Source organism: Callorhinus ursinus, unplaced genomic scaffold, assembly GCF_003265705.2.
Source record: "Callorhinus ursinus isolate GAN/ISIS: 27379988/994484 unplaced genomic scaffold, GSC_fseal_2.0 scaffold15, whole genome shotgun sequence".
NCBI lineage: Eukaryota > Metazoa > Chordata > Mammalia > Carnivora > Otariidae > Callorhinus > Callorhinus ursinus.
Window position 1 is genome coordinate 9,018,311 of NW_027397077.1, and position 17,950 is coordinate 9,036,260.

The 17,950-nt window shown below is 45.2% G+C and overlaps 2 protein-coding genes across 19 annotated transcripts in view; one reads left to right on the top strand and one right to left on the bottom strand.

Moving 5' to 3' along the window:
- The first annotated feature begins 1,616 nt into the window (after positions 1-1,616).
- UQCC5 (ubiquinol-cytochrome c reductase complex assembly factor 5) lies at positions 1,617-5,716 on the top strand. Its single transcript, XM_025885139.2, has 2 exons — positions 1,617-1,966; positions 5,612-5,716. Exons 1-2 carry the CDS (start codon positions 1,816-1,818, stop codon positions 5,701-5,703), a joined length of 243 nt encoding a protein of 80 aa, XP_025740924.1. The 5' UTR covers positions 1,617-1,815; the 3' UTR covers positions 5,704-5,716.
- Positions 5,717-8,869: 3,153 nt separating this feature from the next.
- The window catches only part of PBRM1 (polybromo 1), a 113,217-nt gene continuing 104,136 nt past the window's right edge, over positions 8,870-17,950 (bottom strand). For 13 of the 18 annotated variants that reach the window (XM_073901328.1, XM_073901325.1, XM_073901337.1 and 10 more), the window contains 4 exons: positions 17,637-17,792; positions 14,352-14,422; positions 14,021-14,237; positions 8,870-11,727 (listed from right to left, as the gene is read on the bottom strand). In XM_073901328.1, coding sequence (XP_073757429.1) covers positions 11,555-11,727; positions 14,021-14,237; positions 14,352-14,422; positions 17,637-17,792 — 617 coding nt within the window. In that variant the 3' untranslated portion in view covers positions 8,870-11,554. The remainder of the gene's footprint in view (positions 11,728-14,020; positions 14,238-14,351; positions 14,423-17,636; positions 17,793-17,950) is intronic. The other 5 variants (XM_073901342.1, XM_073901341.1, XM_073901339.1 and 2 more) reach the window with 1 other exon arrangement.

The window sequence follows — 17,950 nt, forward strand, 5'->3', positions numbered from 1 at the left end:
CCCGCACAGGGCCCCCTTTGAGATGCCGCGGTCTCTTCTAGCAATGTCTCCAGACTTTCCATCAAAATTCTGCATCCCTGCTTGCAACCACTCGCCACCTGTGTTTCTTCTACGCAGATCTGTTTCCTGAGTCCGCATGCGTACCAGGCCGTACACTAGGCTCTGAGGAGGCCAACTTAGCACCGGTGTGCCCTGTCGGTGGGAGCTGGATAGCTGTACACTCTGTTTCCTCGGGGTGCTCCTCTATTTGAATATCCACTGGACCCTGGCTGAGAACCTACATAGGGTGGGTCAGATCCTGGGCCAGGAGCTGGGGCGGGATAGAGGCGGAAGGGTAGGCCCATGGGATCCCAAAACTGAGCTAGGAGGGCGTTGGGGACCTGTCTAAAGTAAGCCTCCTCAGGGCGGGAGATGGGTACCCCGCGGTGACAGGCTCCCAGAGCCACCAAGAGAAACTGGAGTGAGCTCCAAGCCAGTGTGCACCGAGCTGGGTAGGGTAGGCCCCAGGAGAAGGCAGGTGATCCAGGAAGCAGCTCTGGGCCTGCTGCTCTCAGCTCGACTCTGTGACCCTTGCCAGGGACAATGCTTGCTCTCTTTCTCTTCTCTAGCATACTTTTGTATATTTTGTGTTCACATCACCAAACTTTTTCATTGACTTTTAAGTTTTCGTTTGATGTTCCTAGATTGTGTAATAGTTGTCTCCTTTCTCAAAGATAGGCCCCCGTTCTTTTAGCCTTAGGTAATGAGTGGCAGTCCTTTACAGCAAGCACAGGAACTCAGCGAGAGTGAATGAAGGCTCTGGTGCTTCTACCTGGCTCAATCAATCTTAACTTCTCAGTTTCCCATCCATGAAAGGGGATGATGTAAATAGAGGGGAGTGTCCCTAGGTTCTAGAATACATGTAAAGAGCTGGCACCCAATAAATCACCATCACCACCATCATCATCCTATTTTAGCTAATGGTAATTGATCAGTTACTATGCTCCGAGCATTGTGTTAAGTGCTTTATTTGTATTACCTCTAAATCCTCGCATCAAAGAAAGGCCCCCATTTTGTGGTTTGACAAAGCCCATGCTCTTGAGCTGCTCTGCTCTTCTGTGATTATTGTGAATAAGGAGGTGATGCATAAAAAGGACCTACAAGTCCCTGCATAACGGTAAGTGCCCCATACAGGATAGCTTTTATTAATATCAGGGTTGTTTGTCACAAGGTGATTGCTTGGACTTTTGTTGTAATAAAGTTCAGCTTTCAAGAATGCATATCAAATTGTTATTTTTAGAATTCTAGTCATGAGTCATGACCCCGAAATAAATGCAAAGCATTGCATAATTGCATTTTAAAGTGTGGTACACGTTTAGTCCATCAGAGAGGATCATCACTTCTAGCAGGACTTTAAGAAAAAAGATGGCGGTGGCAGAGTAGGGGGTGCCGCCGCCAACTCCAAGCGCTGGCTTGCAAAGGGGAGGCCGGGGCGGGGCCTCCCACGTGGCGTCGGCCCGGCCCCGCCCCCTCGGGCCGCCCCGCCTTCAGAGCCGAGGCGCCTGCGCCAGGTCCCTCCGGCTTGGCTTGACCTCACGGAGCACGCGCGTTCCGCCGCATTCGGATTGGCGGGTCCGCGCGCCCCACGGCAGTCTGATTGGTGGAGTCGCCCAGGTTCTGGGTGGGGGGCTCAGCGCTCGGCTCCTTCAGTTCAGCACCGGTTTGGTTACAGCGGGCCTGGGGCAGCCCTGCAACCAGCCCTTCGGGCTCGTGTGTAGCTGGGCGCTCCAGTCGCTCCCGGTGCCGCCGTACCCCTCTCCACGACCTGAGTCGGGCATGTTTTCCAGGGCCCAGGTGAAGCGGGTCCTGCAGCGGGTGCCCGGGAAGCAGCGATTCGGCGTCTACAGGTTCCTGCCCTTTTTTTTTGTCCTGGGAGGAACGTTGGAGTGGATCATGATTAAACTGCGTGTGGGCCAGGAGACCTTCTGTAAGTGGGGGTACAGCAGCGTCCGTCTCATTTCAGGAAGGCAGGAGGCGGCTAGGGACCCGTTTTCCTGGGGGACAGTCTTAGGTTGCAGACCGCCCATTCCACTCAGATCGCTGAGCTGCCTTTACCGTGGTCGGAAGGGCAAGTACGGTTCCGTTCGCGGCCCGGGCCCTCTTGTAAGCGGGGCGACAAAGGCACATTGGCGTCCAACCTTGAGGCCTTCCCTGCACTCTCAGGGGAGAGCACGTGACTCCACGCTGGCCGCTCTTCTGGCAAGCCTGCCCCTTGTCCCTGCGGGCCGGTGACGTTTGGTCCTAAGGAACAGACTTGCTCACGGCACCGTAGAAGGGAGTGGGATCCTGAAGATTCATGGAAACTCCTGCTAATTGGCCAGCCCTCTTCTGGATTCTTCAGTCCAAACCCCGGAAGGAGCCGGTCTGCCTGGCCTAATTGCCATTGTCTTTGCCGGGCAGAGCCCTTGGCACCAGGGCCCAGCACCGTGGAAAGAATGCCTGGCTCTGCTTCGTGGAACACTAGCTCTGGAAAGGCCCAGTTCCCCTTCTGGAAAGACTTTACCACCCCCTAGGTCCTTTCTGCTTTATCCCTCTCTAGAAACATGTATTACTTGCGAATTGCCAACCCTTATGTAAAAAAAAAAAAATTCTTTTAAAAAGACTTTATTTTTAAATAATCTCCACACTCAACATGGGGCTCAAACCCACAACCCTGTGATCAAGAGCTGCATGCTCCACTGACTGAGCCAGCCAGGCGCCCGCCAACCCTTATTTTATTTTTTTTAAGATTTTATTTGAGAGAGGGAACACAAGCAGGGGCAAAGGCAGAGGGAGAAGCAGGGCGCCTGGGTGGCTCAGTCGTTAAGCGTCTGCCTTCGGCTCAGGTCATGATCCCAGGGTCCTGGGATCGAGTCCCACATCGGGCTCCCTGCTCAGCAGGAGGCCTGCTTCTCCCTCTCCCACTCCCCCTGCTTGTGTTCCTGCTCTCGCTGTCTCTCTCTGTCCAATAAATAAATAAAATCTTTAAAAAAAAAAAAAAAAGCAGGCTCCCCACCGAACAGGGAACTGTTTGCGGGGCTTGATCCCAGGACTTTGGGATCATGACCTGAGCTGAAGATGCTTAACTGACTGAGCCACCCAGTGACTGAGCCACCCAGGCGCCCCCCACCCACCTTTATTTTAAAAGCATTGTTACATTAGTGTTTTCCAAAGATATTTAATCCTTTTGTTTATCCATTCATCAGTATTTAATGAGCACCCATGAGAGTATATAATGAACAAGGCAGAGAGTCCCCCACTCCAGAGAGCTCTAATGGCAGAGACCCAACATAAAGACAGTTACTATTGTGATCAGTGCTGTGAGGGGAAGTGTGTGTGTGGGGGGGGGGCGGGGACAATGGTAGTCTTGGGTGGGGGTACCTCAATTGGATCAGATGGTACAGGGAAGTCATCCAGGAGTTACCATGTCAGGTGGGACCTGAAGATGGAGTAGGTCAGTCCGATGAGGGGAATGTTAGTGGAGTTGAAAGTGTCTCATGCTAGTGGTAAAAGCAGACATGGGGCCATGGTGTGGATGTTTACTGTGTTGGAGGGACTGCAGGTAAGCAGAGTGAGGGATGAAGTGGTTAGAAATGTGCCTGGGCAGGGCCACAGAAGGACTGGAGAACCAAGAATGTACCCAAAGGATTGAAGGGTTTTAATTGGCAGTGGATTAACACATGAGAATGGCTTCTTGTGGAGAGGAGGCGAGAATACTTAGGCTGTGTGGTTGTTCAGGTCTGAGACGGTAGCCTGGGTGGGTAGGGACAGATGGGATGCCAAGAAGTGGAGTTGAGAGACACCCAGGAGGTGGTACTGACAGGGCCTGGTCATTGAGTGGACTCAGGAGATGAGGAGTGGAGGCTTCTGGTAGGACAGTTGGGTGTGGTGCAGCAGGGACACTGGCAGGATAGTCCGGACTCTGTTTTGGACATGCTAAGGTAGAGATGGTTATACAGATCTGAAGCTCAGGAGGCAGGTCTGGGCCATGGATCTGGGTTTGTGGGTCATTTGAAAGCAGATTGTGATAAAAGTCAGTGTCAAATCCCAACATTTTAAGCGTGATTGGGAGTGACCAGAGAGGCAAGGAGGGAAACCAGGAGGGTTTATCACAGAAGACGGGGAGGTCCAGGAAGTCTATGAGAATGGGAGGTCAGCCCTCCTCCCCACCAGGAGAGACTTGAAGATACAAAGATGCTGGTCAGGAAAGGGTAGTGGAGAGAGGCCACAGATAACTGGTTCTTTGGAAGGTAGGAGAGGTTGGGATCAGAGCAGGGCCATAGGAGTAGCCCTTGGAAGTTAGCTGGAATAGTTCTTTGTTGATGACTGATCTGTGTGACCAAAGTTCATGGCTATCTGGGGGTAAGTGAAGAAGGGTCAGGGTTATGACTGAGGAAACAGGATTGTTAGGCATCACAGTGGGCCCAGTTAAATGCATTAGTTGGCCCCACACTGCAAAGCAAGCAGAGTGAGGGATGGAGGAGGGCAGTTGGATGAATCTGTAGTTGGGGTTTTGAAGGTGTGTCAAGAAGTTGATGTTGATAGGGAATTGCAGCTGGTTTGAGCAGGAAGACAGAACAAGATGGGGCTGAGGCGGTATTCAGGGGCCAAGTGCCTGGGGAAGAAGTTAACAGAGGTCCAAGGACAGAATGACTAGAAAGGTAGTAGAGGTTGTGGTCAGGGCAGGATGAATTTATTACTTCAGAGAGCACTGCAAGTAGATGGCAGAAGTTGACTGGAGAAGTCAAGGAGGTGAAGGGGGCTAGTGCTTCATCCACATGGTGGGTGATGTTGCCTGGGAAGATGGCACGGGACAGGTCAAGGAGCCTGAGCTAGATGCCAGTGTTTTCAGTGATTGAAGGGGAATAGAGGGCAGGTGCCCATGCAGAGAATACTGTGGCAAATGGCAAACGCCGCAAAGGAAGAGGGTGCAGAATCAGCGGTGTGGAAAAGCAGCAGCAGAGACCAAGGCAACTGACCTCACCTCCCTACTCTTGAGTTCCTGGGTGTGGGTGAGGGAGCCGCAGAGAGCCTAAGGGCAAGAAGTGCCTTTGAGGCACTTCAGTTAAGGATGATTTCAGAGAAAATAGCCATTGGGGGGGGGGCGGGCAGGGAAGGAAGTAAGGAAAGTCATAAAACATTGCTAAGAGGTGTGCTAGGACATGATCCTATCTTTGAAGATACGGACTCTTACCATGCTATTGAAGTCCGGAACTGCATTAACATAGTCCTCATTTAACTCGTTATTTTTAAAGATTTTATTTATTTGTCAGAGAGAGAGAGAGAGAGCGAGCACAAGCAGGGGGAGCGGCAGGCAGAGGGAGAAGCAGGCTCCCCACTGAGCAAGGAGCCGGATGTTGGGACTCGAACCGCCAGGACCCTGGGATCATGACCTGAGCCGAAGGCAGCCGCTTAACTGACTGAGCCACCCAGGCGCCCCCAAGTTTTGTTTTAAATGAAGTTTATTTTGGCGTTGTTAAAAATGAGATTCAGAAATAGCTGACAGACCTAGACTGTTGGTTAAATTAGTCAGATCTGAGTACCTTTAATTCCTGTTTCTTCAAAGTCTTAAGTAAAATTTTTTTTGACACAGATGATGTCTACCGTAGAAAAGCCTCAGAACGACAGTATCAGAGAAGGCTGGAAAATGCATCAGAGACTGAACTTCAGCCGTCAATAAAGTGAATATGAAATTTCACTACTGGTTTCAACTCCTCTGAAAATGTACTTTTCAGATCTCTTGTTCTTATTTCAGAACTGCCTTTACAAAGAAATTTTTATAGTTTTCCTGTCTGCTTCAATACTTCCCAAGTCACTGTTGGACAGCACTTATGGAAAAACTATTTCCTCCTGAAACACCTGTCCACTGAATCTATTCTATGAAATATTTCTTAAACAATTCAAGGATCAAGCAGGATGCTTTTTTAGTACAGTCTGAATTGTTTGTGAAGTCTTTTGTTTCAGGCAACAAACTGATAACCTTAATTTCCTTTTCTCAGAATTCAGATTTAATCATGGACGTAAAAGTAAGATCTCTTACAAGATTATTTAAACCAGGATAATTATGCAGATTACATTTCTGCCAGCTACCAGTCTGTTACCATTTTGCGAGGGTGGTGGGAATTCCTGACCACACGTTACCCCGGTCAGGTGCTCTTGTGAACAGAAATAACCCCTTCCTTTGCCTGTCCCTAACATACAAGGGCTGGACCTCCACGAGAACTCCAGAGGGGACAGGCTTCACACCCCTCTGTGAGGAAGATGTGTTTTCATCCAGCTGCTAAAGATAAAGACACTGCTGCTTCCCTAAGAAAATGAACCTTCACACTGAAAAGCAAAACCATAAAACCACCACAGACTTCAGCTAAGTTAGAGGTTCAGAGAGATTTTGTAATTTGACCCACAGTAAGTTTGGGTCAGCTGATAGAAAAAACAAAGGCTTTATCCATTTTTTTCTTCTTTTAATCCATGCTTGGTAACTACATCCAACATCTATTTAATCAAGAACATATCTCTGTATTAAAGAAGGCTAGTTTCAAAACGCTTTCTAACACTTGCTCATGAATATACAGAAGCAGATGCTTAAGGCCACAGGGTATTCTCAAGTTAAAAGATCTCTGCCACAAACATATGTTCCAAGTTTTTCTAGGATTTTTTTCTAATTTAAGTTAGTTCACTGATGTTAGAACCAATTCAGTATAAACAGCGAGCCACTGACTACTCTCCTTTAAGCACTACCTGCACCAGCTGAGAGTCACACTGCTCAGAGATGGCTTGAGTGTGAAGACCAGGGATGACCCACAGCACCAGGGAGAGGAAGGAGGTTCTCCTGTGCACCTGTGTGCCTAGAGAGTTCCTGATGAACCTAACCTCATAGGCATTTTAGTGGTTAGACTGCAGCATAAGGAATTAAATTGTTGTAGGATTCTCCCAGTTATATGGCCTTATTCCATGTTTCCCCCACCCCAGTTTTAGTTGATATCTATATTGCTATATAGGGAGACTATGTAACTTACACACCTTTTTCAAAGTTAAGTTGTAAATACTAATAAAACCGTCAGCTAACTTCTGTGTCTGCTGTGGGTCCCCCCTGGCCCACCTCCCTGTCTGCACCCCAGAGAGAATCACCCGCTACAAATTCATGTTTAACCTTCCTTAGAGTTTTCTTCTTTTTTTTTTTTTAAGTATGTATCAGAGCGCTCATTTACTGAAGGACAACAAAACTTTGAAGATAAGAAATGTCTCACTTCAAGGCAAGGAGACTGGCAAAGCAATTACTGCATTAAATTGAAGATACTTTCAGAGCACATTAGTTTGGATGCTAGAGAGTAAAAACTAACCTTTGTTAACTGAGGTGAAAGCTTTTTAACTTTGCCTCAAAACAAATTTTAACCCTCCTAGTAGAGAATATGACTCTACCTGACTTACTAAACACAGGAACTACTAAGGGGACTTTAATAATGTAAAGAGCAATGCTCTTACATGCTGATTACAGAACTGCAGTGCCTCCTAGTGTAAACTACAAGGCAAAACATTTAATAACATGTATTTTAAAAACCGTACTTCTAGAATGACAAAAATTGAATTAGCATTTATTGCTTGAAATTTACTTCCACTATGGTGATGGGTAAAATGTGGGCTTTGGAGGTTCACTTTATCAAATGAACTGATAGGGAAAGTTACTTAGGTACACAGTAAATTCTCAATAAATAAGGGCTACTATCTTGATCCGTGTAACAGTCCTATTCTGGAAGTCTTTTTATTTTTTAATTTTTTTTGGCAGCAAAGCATGGTTTATTGAGTGACAGCAAAGTGACAGTACAAAGCTCCTGGGGAGGGAGGGGACCCAAGAGGGTTGTCCTCTATTCTGGAAGTCTTGCCTAAATCTCAGCTGTTATAACTTAAACACATTGATCTCCCTCTCCCTTTTTAAGTCTGAATTTTTCACACCAAGTTACCCCACATTTGGGCCATGGTGTTTTTCAAAGCAATTCTCTCCTAGAAAAGCAGTACAGTATCAGTTCGTACTCTTTACACATGTGCATTAAATTTGGAATTTCTTGTCACATTTATGTGCAACCCACAAGATATCAATGCCACATCTATTCTGGGGGTAGAAGAAGTCTATTAATTTGTTCAGTTCTGAACTTTCACTCAGCTGATCTAGCACACTTCCACACTAAAAAGGAACAGAGTAACACTCAGCAGTATTTGTTTGCTCACAGTGTTCAGTGGGAATGTTTAACTATTCATCAATGATTATTCCAAATACGCTCGTGAGCACAGATGGCAGTACAGCCCTAAACCCTTAGGGGTACAGAGCCACAGGGATTTGCAAAGTGATATTAGAGGAAAACAGTTGGTTGATTTTACCAACACTTCTATTAAAAGTGTGGTCATGTCTTTAGGAGCTTATAAGCATGTTAAAGACATACCTGGGTCACTGGTCTCCTCTGGCCACAGACAGCTGTTTGAAAGGGCTTACACAGCTTTATGATACAAGACATGCTTTCCTTACCTTCCACCATCAGTAACTCTACAATTTTAATTTCAACCGTATTTCCACCCACGATGAGGACATGTTAGGAATTCCCTGAATGCCTGCCTGAGAGGCTCCTCGTGGGGCATGTCCAGCTGCAGTGTGACTGCATTCAGCCGGTACTAATGTAGCCTGAGCCCTGAACCAGGGTCTGCTCACTGACTTTTGCCTCCACCCGAGGAGCTTTGTTCCCTTAAACTGGCAGCTATATATCCCTGTCAGCATAGAATCAAGGCTTGCAGGAATTAACTCTGCTTGAACCTAACATCTGACACGAGCTTAAACAGAACAACCAAACCTGGTTAATCCAAATCACTTTGCAAACTCCATTTTTATTTGGATTAAAAAGTTTTAAATGAACAAACATATGATACATACATGTTATAAGACTAGTTACCACTTAAACCTCCTTTGATACAGAAATTAGAATAAACCAAGTTTTAATTAGGTCTGAAAAGGTTCAAGCTCAGAAGCCAACAACACCAGTTTGAGATTTCACACAAAGAAGTGTCCCCTCTTTCAGTTCTTCCTCATAGGAAGACAAAGGTGGGTTCAAAAACAAAGCAGTTCAAAGGCCTTTTAAATCAGTTGGCTGACATACTATTTTAAACCTATAGGTTTTCCCCCAAATAAAGTTCTTTTCCACATGAACTTACATTTTGAAAACATTTAGGCCATTAAACTTTCTAAGCCGTATCACTAGTTCCTAAAACTCATGGGGAAAAAAAAAAGACATATAGTTCACTTGTACTTTCTTAAGTCAGGACATTAGAAAAAATTTTTTTTGGCTTATCTTTTTTGGAAAATGGCTGACCTCAAATCTTATATCCTAAATATTAACTGACATTCTCCAAGTTAATATACAGAAAGACATGATTCTAAAATAAATACATAGATTTTTTTTTTTTTTTTAAACTTAATTAGGGCCTGCCTACTGGCCCCCTGGCCCGGCTCTGCACTGCCTTAGGGAAGCCCCTGGCTGGATCTATGGTTTCTACAGCACCTCTAGACACTGGGAAGGAGCCCGGAGGAGGAGTGCCCTGGGTTCTAATGCCCCACCTAGCCCACAGTGAAGAGTTTTTAGAAGCTTCCCAAAGAAGTCTCATCCAGACCTTAAAAAGGGAAATAAAATGGGTGCATGAAATAAATAAATAACTTAACCAAAATTAGATTTCAGGTTCTTTGGTGTAATTCAAGAATGTCTAGAAATAAAATAATCTGATTGTATTATACAGTCCATGATGATTCAATGGCCCAAATAACTAGGAACTGAAGATTTCTTTATCTGATTCAGTTTAACAATAAGGTACTGACATACTACTGCAATACATTTTTTAAAATTCAGAATCATTTAAAATACTTGATGCAAACTGAGATCCAGTGGTTGACTATAGGCAATTAAGTTACAAGGGCCTCCTGTATTTAAAGTATCTAGAATACAAGAGACTTGTTTCCATTTTACACACTTTTGTCCCCATGATTTAGAAAGAATGGCAATTAAATATCCAGGTATTGATTCATACCAGATTAAAAGAAAAAAGTATCCCGTGAGAGTCACTCTCTCAATTTAACAACAGCAAGGGAAGCTCCACCAAAATGGCAACAATCTTGTTACAAAAAAACGGGTTTCAAAAACCGAGTGGAATCCAGGTGTGGTGCTTTTCTACCTGTCTGCGCATCATACGCTGCCTCCAGATGTTCATTCGAGGCTCATATGAAAGAGAAAGGGTCAACCCCAAGTGTTTGGAATCCATAATGGTCTTTTTAAGTGAGTATTTTCTTAGATTATAATTACTTTCTCCTGAAATTCAAAAGCACAAATTAAATTTAAAAAACATTTTAGAAAGCCTCAAATTTCTGGTTGAGAATTACAACGCTGAAACTTAGAGAAGGAAAAAAATGCCACATCTGGTGAGGAAATAGATACGAAAACATACTTGCATATGTAGACAATCTACCCTTTTTTACAATTATGCTTCTGACACAGCTCATATCTGGCTATGCACTCCCTTCCCTATGTTAGGTTAGGTGTTAGGTTTAAAAAATAAATCACCTCCATGCACACACCTCAATGCTTTCTTCAAGGTGAACTTCAATCTTTTTCCATGTAAGAGATTTAAAATTTTAAATCATCCAACAAGTATAGGCATAAATTGTGAATTCAATATAAATAGATCAAAAGTACCCTTAAACTTACCTGCCAAGACTAAAGGTAATTCAGGGTTGTGCACATGTTCTGCAAAAATACCTGACACCATAGATGACTAACAGCACAAGAAACTGTGCTCTCCCTGTCCAGGTGTCTGAGAGACGCACCAGCTTCAGAAGGATGCACAGCACTGACTTCAGATTTCTGGAGCAAGTCTCTTGAGTTAACAGAGCAAATGTGCCAGGTCTGCCAAACACCTGTAACCTGAAATAACAACCTTTCACTTCACCTGTACAAAACAGCTTTTGCTGAAGTGGCTCAAGATACTCAGGTACATGAAGCAGACACCAGTGCACTCCCCTCTGTAAGATGTAAACTAGGACCAACTTCACATTTAATTGTCAACTTAAACTAATCTGTAAACTCTCGTGCGCACACGCGTGTGTATATTTTTTTCATTTTGTTTGTTCTTTTATAAAAAAACAAAACCAAAAACCAAAAACCAAAATCCCAAGCCAAGACAAAACCTTTGATGGTTTCAGTTCCATGGCAACAAGTAAAAAGATAAAACTCCAAGTCTACATATACAACCAATTATGAAACTGGTTTTAAACGAAGGAAACATATGCAAAAAAATCTCTGTGTATTTGATAAAGTCAACTTAATATAACAAAAACAAATTGAAATAGCTTATTAAAAGTGTCCTTATATAAAAATGGCCTTGTGATGTACAGTAAAATGCAATAAAAATTACCATCCTTTGTTCCTCCCCCCGCCCCCAGTAACTAAAATGGCTACTGTTCCACAAAACTCTTTATGCTTCTATAAAAGAAACGTAATTGATGTGATTAAAGGTTTTCTAGATTGTATGCTTGGCGAATGTTGAGGGTGTCTCGGAGCATCAAATCCCGAAGGCGCCAGAGGGCATCTGCCATGGTGGTGTGGGCCCCTTTACTTTTCAGCCAGTGAGAGGGGAGGCGACTCTCCTGTTCCTTTGACAAATGGACATCGCGTCTTCGAGCTGAAAATTAAAATGCACACACGAGAAATAAAAGTAGGAATTTTAAGGTAACAATTTCCCCCTCAGACCTAAGGTCTGACTAGCATATAACATTTATTATTTATTAAGTATTATGAATTTTAACTCTGCAGAGTATTTCCAAGCAAATGTCTTTTATTTTATTAGGCATCTTTGTTTTTAAAAAACTATGCACTTAGGTATGAGGCTACCTAGCTAAGGATGTCTTGTTTCATGCTTTGTATTTTAGAAACTTTTTTTTTTTTTTAAGATTTTATTTATTTGACAGAGACACAGTGAGAGAGGGAACACAAGCAGGGGGAGTGGGAGAGGGAGAAGCAGGCTTCCTGCTGAGCAGGGAGCCTGATGTGGGGCTCGATCTCAGGACCCTGGGATCATGACCTGAGTCGAAGGCAGATGCTTAATGACTGAGCCACCCAGGCGCCCCAGAAATTTTCTAATTTATAATAATGACTTAACAAAAGAGCTGCACAATATAACATAATTCTCTATGAATGGGAACATAAGAGTTGCACAAACACCTAAAGATCTGATCACTAATACTGTGTTGCAGGCAGTCCTGATGATTAATAATTTCTTCAGGGGCGCCTGGGTGGTGCAGTCGGTTTAATCACCCAACTCTTGGTTTCGACTCAAGTCATGGTCGCAGGATCACGGAATCCAGCCCCACACTGGGCTCCAAGCTCAGTGTGGAGTCTGCTTAAGACTCTCGCTCTCCCCTCTGCCCCTCCCCACTGCTCTCTCTCAAATAAATAAATAAATCTTTAAAGAAAATTACTAATTTCTTCAGTGTTAACAAAGGTTGCTAAAAAGGAAAATGTGAGGAAAGGGAAAACATACCTATTATTCTGAAAGAAATCAAATGATCAAATTTGGTTTAGAAATGAAGAATGAGAGGCACCTGGATGGCTCAGTTGGTTAAGCATCCAACACTTGATTTTTAGCTCAGGTCATGATCTCATGGGTGATGATCTCAGGGTTGTGAGATCGAGCCCCACATGGGGCCCTGCACTCAGCTTAGAGTCTGCTTGAGATTTTCTCCCTCTCCCTCTGCCCCTCCCCCTGCTCCTGCACTCTGGCACTCTTTAAATAAATAAATAATAAAATCTAAAAGAAAAAAAAAAAAAGAAGAAGAAATGAAGAATGATGAGTAGGAACTTGTACCTTTCTTTCCAGAAAGCAGCCAAGTTATTTTATTTTAATTTAATTTAATTTAATTTTATAGGGAGGAGGGGCAGAGGGAGAAAGAATCTTTTTTTTTTTTTTTTTTAAAGATTTTATTTATTTATTTGACACACAGAGAGAGCGAGAGAGAGAGCGAGAGAGAGAGCGAGAGCGAGAGAGAGCGAGCACAAGCAGGGGGAGCGGCAGGCAGAGGGAGAAGCAGGCTTCCTGCATGAGCAGGGAGCCCGATGTGGGGCTCGATCCCAGGACCCTGGGATCATGGCCTGAGCTGAAGGCAGCGGTTTAACCAACTGAGCCACCCAGGTGCCCCGAGGGAGAAAGAATCTTAAAGTGCTAGGTGCATCACCCAGCGTGAAGCCTGACTCGGGGTTCGATCTCACGACCTGGAGATCATGACCTGAGCTGAAATTAAGAGTCAGACACTTAACCAACTGAGCCACCCAGAGCCCCCAGCCAAGTTATTTTAGTATGTACTGAAAACACATTAAGACCACTGAACTAAATAAGTAACTCAACAGGTTAACTGAAACAGGTTTTCCAATATTTTTTTCTTTTTTAAAAGTTGAACTGAAAGAATTTTTTTTTAAGATTTTATTTATTTGACAGAGAGAGAGAGAGAGAGAGAGAGAGAGAGCGAGCACAAGCAGGGGGCGCGGCAGGCAGAGGGAGAGGGAGAAGCAGACTCTCCGCTGAGCAGGGAGCCTGATGTGGGGCTCTATCCCAGGACCCTGGGATCATGACCTGAGCTGAAGGCAGACGCTTAACCGGCTAAGCCACCCAGGTGCCCCTGAACTGAAGGAATTTTTAATTTACCCAAATGCATCTATATTAATGTCGAAATGCCTAAAAAAGAACTGAAAAAAATTCAGAATATACTTAAAAGATAGCAGTGATGTTTACGACAAAACTTAGAAATTCAACAAAAACACCACCACTTTCAGTGTGTGATGTCAATATACAAAAAAGCTTCAAACCCTTCTATTAAATACAGAATTTATTTTACCTCTCTGAGAAAAGTGGGTATCTATCCCACAATATAATGCCAATAGCAGTGAGATTTCACAAAGGCTTGTTGAGAAGGACTCCTTACCTGCCAGGGTTTGGTCCCACTTGCTAATGCTGTTGGACTCAGCACTGAGTCCTTCAATGTATTTCAGGTAGGCCTCTGAGTGGAGAAGCCGTTGTGTCTTCGGTGGGGGAGCCACAAACATGGGCGTTGTTGGCTGCTGTATGACAGGGGGGCCGGCTGGATGTGGGCCAGGATACGGAGGTGGTGCCTGCTGCCCTGGAGGCCCCAAAACTCCTACCTGAAAGAGCACAGAGCACATGGTGAGGGGAAAAAAAAACACTTGGCACGTGCTCTGAGAAAGAGCGTAACTTGAATTCTGTCGAGTCCTAGAAAATCCAACTGAGAGGCTTACCTGCTGTCCGTACGGACTTCCGCCTTGTGCTGGAGTCCCCACCATAGGGGCCACTCCTTGATTCATCACACCTATAATTCAGAATGCAATGGCACAGTTAGAGGCTCTGGGTTGAGAGGACTACTGAAAAACTACTGATAAGAAATGATGCCATTTATAATGCAAACCTATGGATCTCTGTCCTTGAGTTTTTGTGGATAGGAACCCTATGCACCCAAAATGGGATGCAGCATTCACATGGAAAACTCACATTCTGTTGTTTTCTAGTATTTTAAGTATAATGCCAGTATAATCTGTCAGATGTGCATTAATTATTCATAGCTTAGAAATGCTCTGAACCCTGCATAAAATTCTAGTATTCCCCTAGGTCAGCTATAGTCGGACTACGTCTCTATTTTCAAAGTATTTTTCTTCTGACAACACATTTTCCTGCCACTGAAGCCCAGGTCTCATTCTGGCAGTAATGGTACTGCAGTCGGGCTCAGCAGCAGGCAGTGAACGAGGACACCAGGGACACAAGGGAAGAGGCTGTGCAAGGGCACAGTTCAATGAGGCCCGTGGAGCCTGGAGGCACATCCCTGCTGCCCTCTCACAGGCCCCCAGCACCTCTGCTTCTAACGGGAGTCACTAATGCTGGCAGGCAGGGCACGTCCATCTGGTAGAGCGATACTGTGAAAAGGATCAACTGGAAGCAGGTCAACCTCGCTGCTATCACTTCAGGTGCAAAAATGACAAAGACATTTCATGGTCCTACTGTATCTGTACTCTGTACCTGCTAATAATTTTGTAAACTTCCCTTGACGATTCCTCACAAGCAATTTCTGTCCCATAGGTACTAGCTGATAATGGTGAGATGTCCTAAATTTAGTGTCTGGGGCTGTTGCAATCTCAGGACCGTCCATTCACTGAACAGATGCTGAAATAAACAAGGGTCCCAGTTGGTTAAAAACTACCAAGCTATAGTCAAAACCCTGGTGAGCTGCTGTTTAAACTTTACACAAGTCCTGCTGGCTGCCACGAAGGCTCAAAAGGAGCTCACCTCATATACTAGTTTCTCTGGATTCAAAATGTTGCTATTTTGGCCAGGCAGAACCAGTCCACTATTCTAAGATCCAGAATTGCTAAAGGCCACTTCTGGGAAGTATTAGATATTTGTTAGAGAGGAAGTAATGAGTAAAAATAAGCTTTCTGTTTACAAAGCAGGGATTTTTGTTAAGTACCCAGAAGTTTACTTGGATCACCATAGCAGGATCCTCACGATTACTCGTGACTGGTTTAAGAGGTTGTGGTGGGTAAGCTGCTGCTCCAGCAACATATTAACAACCCCTGTGAACCCCCCCTCTCCAGGACACTCACCCTCCTCAGACCCCACAACACAGGGGGCCTCCCTGAACTGCCTTTCTCAAATTTTGCAGGGCACAAACAACTCAGCAATTCCCTCTGCTTCCTGTCTACAAGTACCATGCAAGGGGGCAGCCAGTGAGAATGTGGGCTGGTCACCAGAGGAGATCCCCGAGTCCTCCTCTCCTCAAAGCCTGAGCAGATGTGTGTGTGCGTGCGTGTGCATGTTTGTGCTTGTGTGAGCGCCCGTCCCTGCTTCCTGTTTACAGATGCCATGCAAGGGGGAAGTCAGTGACAATGTGGACTGAGTCACCAGAGTTCCCTGAGTCCTCGCCTCAAAGCCTAAACCGACGGATGCCTGTTTGTGTGTGTGTGTGTGCACACCCACATGCGTACACGTGTGGGCACTAAGAGGGGTTCCTCGTTGTCTCCCTAAAATCAAGTGTGTGTGTGTGTGTGTGTGTGTGTGTGTGTGTGTGTGTGTGTGTGTCCGTCCTTCAATTGCAATTTAGAACCCGAAGATGGGGAAAGGGACACGGTATGCCCGATACCCACCAAAAGGTATCTGCTACTTAAAGGGTACTGGCCTTAGACGTGGCTCCCAGTGAGTACCACATACACCTAAAAGTCAACTCCAACCTGGTCTGAGTCAGTCAGATACCCTATGCCAGGGTGAGAGGGCAGAGAATGAAGGCCAATTCTACCTGCCACACGGGCACACCCATTTTATGACTGACTGGCACTGCAACTCACACACAGTCCATTGTTTCCATAATGAAGCACCCACTCCCATAAACATTTCCTCCTCTGGGTACATCTGGATCAAACGTGTGCATGGAGTTCTGGCCATTCTCTAAGCAATACTCACAGGAGTGTGGCTGGAGGCTCTAGACCAAGCCCCAGGCTCACTTACCCTGCACACTGCTGGACTGGGTGTACCTCTGAGGGACCACTGGGGGAACTCCATATAACCCACTACTGGTGTAAGCAAATCTAACATCTCTACATTTTGTCATCTGGGCCAGGCCCTTAGCTGATATTCTGGATAATGACCAAATGCTATTCTAAGTTATCTTCAGGTCACATTCCCTCCAACCAGATTATAGCTAAAGCCCAGTTCTTTTGCATATGATGGCAATTAATACGGGAGCCTGTGATTTTCCTTTCACAATATTTCAACTACTAATTATAAAGTAAACCTCTAGCGCTTCCTGAACTTCATTTATGTGTTTCCACATAAAATAAATTCTGAGCTTCTGTTGAGAGAGAAATCAGTGTCCACAGTCAGTAGGGTGGGGCTATGCTGCTCTTTAAAATGTTATGTCATACTTCTTAGGGGACTCACATACAGAAAGTGTGTTCATTGCAAATTTGTTCCCTCCCTCCTTTTTGTTCCTAGAATGACTGACTGAAGGATTTCTTCATCATCATCAGTGACTCTGCAATCCCCTTAGAAGGGCTGTTTGAGAAGCAGGAGATGAAGCAAGGATTCTATAAGAAGACAATCTTTCAATGAGAACTGAACCAGAGGAAGAAGTGCACTCAGGACCAAAGGTGCTTTTATATGTGACTCGGAACTAGCAATTTGGGAAACCTCATTCACTGATAAAGAGGGCATGGCCTTCTAGGCTGTATTTGGCTTTCTGAGCACATGTCAAATTGTCTGAGTGGTGTGCGAGTAGGCCTTCTACCCCGTGGTCTGCTGAGTCTGGTCTCTGCCATGTGTCCTGTGCTGCCACTAGGCAGTCAGGTGCCCAGGGACACGGGTGCTGAGCTGCCTGCTCAATACACAGGACAGGCCCTGCTGCTGACAGCCCTGGGATTCTCAGTGAGGACAGGCCTGCCCATAGTGGGCAGCAGGTACCTCCTGGAACAACTGGCTGAGGGAGGAAAAAAGAGAATATGAAGGTGAGATTAATGAGTGAACGAGGATGAAGTTCTTACCCGGTGGTGGGATGCCCGGGAGGCCGGGCACACCTGGCGGAAGATGGTGGGGTGGAGGCCCCCCAGGGTGAAGTGGCTGCATGCTGCCCATGCTAACAAGGCCATCAACTGGGCCCTGCAAAGGTGGAAGGCCTGGCGGATAGCCACCCATCATGCCTTGAAGGACACAACAAATTTCAGACATGCATCATTAACATGCAACATGAGCTAAGTAATAACAAATCCCCCCACATGCACTACCAATGAATAAAGCGCCCTTAGTACTGCATGATATAACGGCAATTAGTGTAATTATTTTGTTGCAATAATGAACA

Coding starts and splice junctions, on each gene's coding strand:
- UQCC5 (XM_025885139.2), top strand. CDS start 1,816: ATGTTTTCCAGGGCCCAGGTGAAGCGGGTCCTGCAGCGGGTGCCCGGG. Junction 1,967..5,611: donor TGTGGGCCAGGAGACCTTCT/GTAAGTGGGGGT, acceptor TTTTTGACACAG/ATGATGTCTACCGTAGAAAA.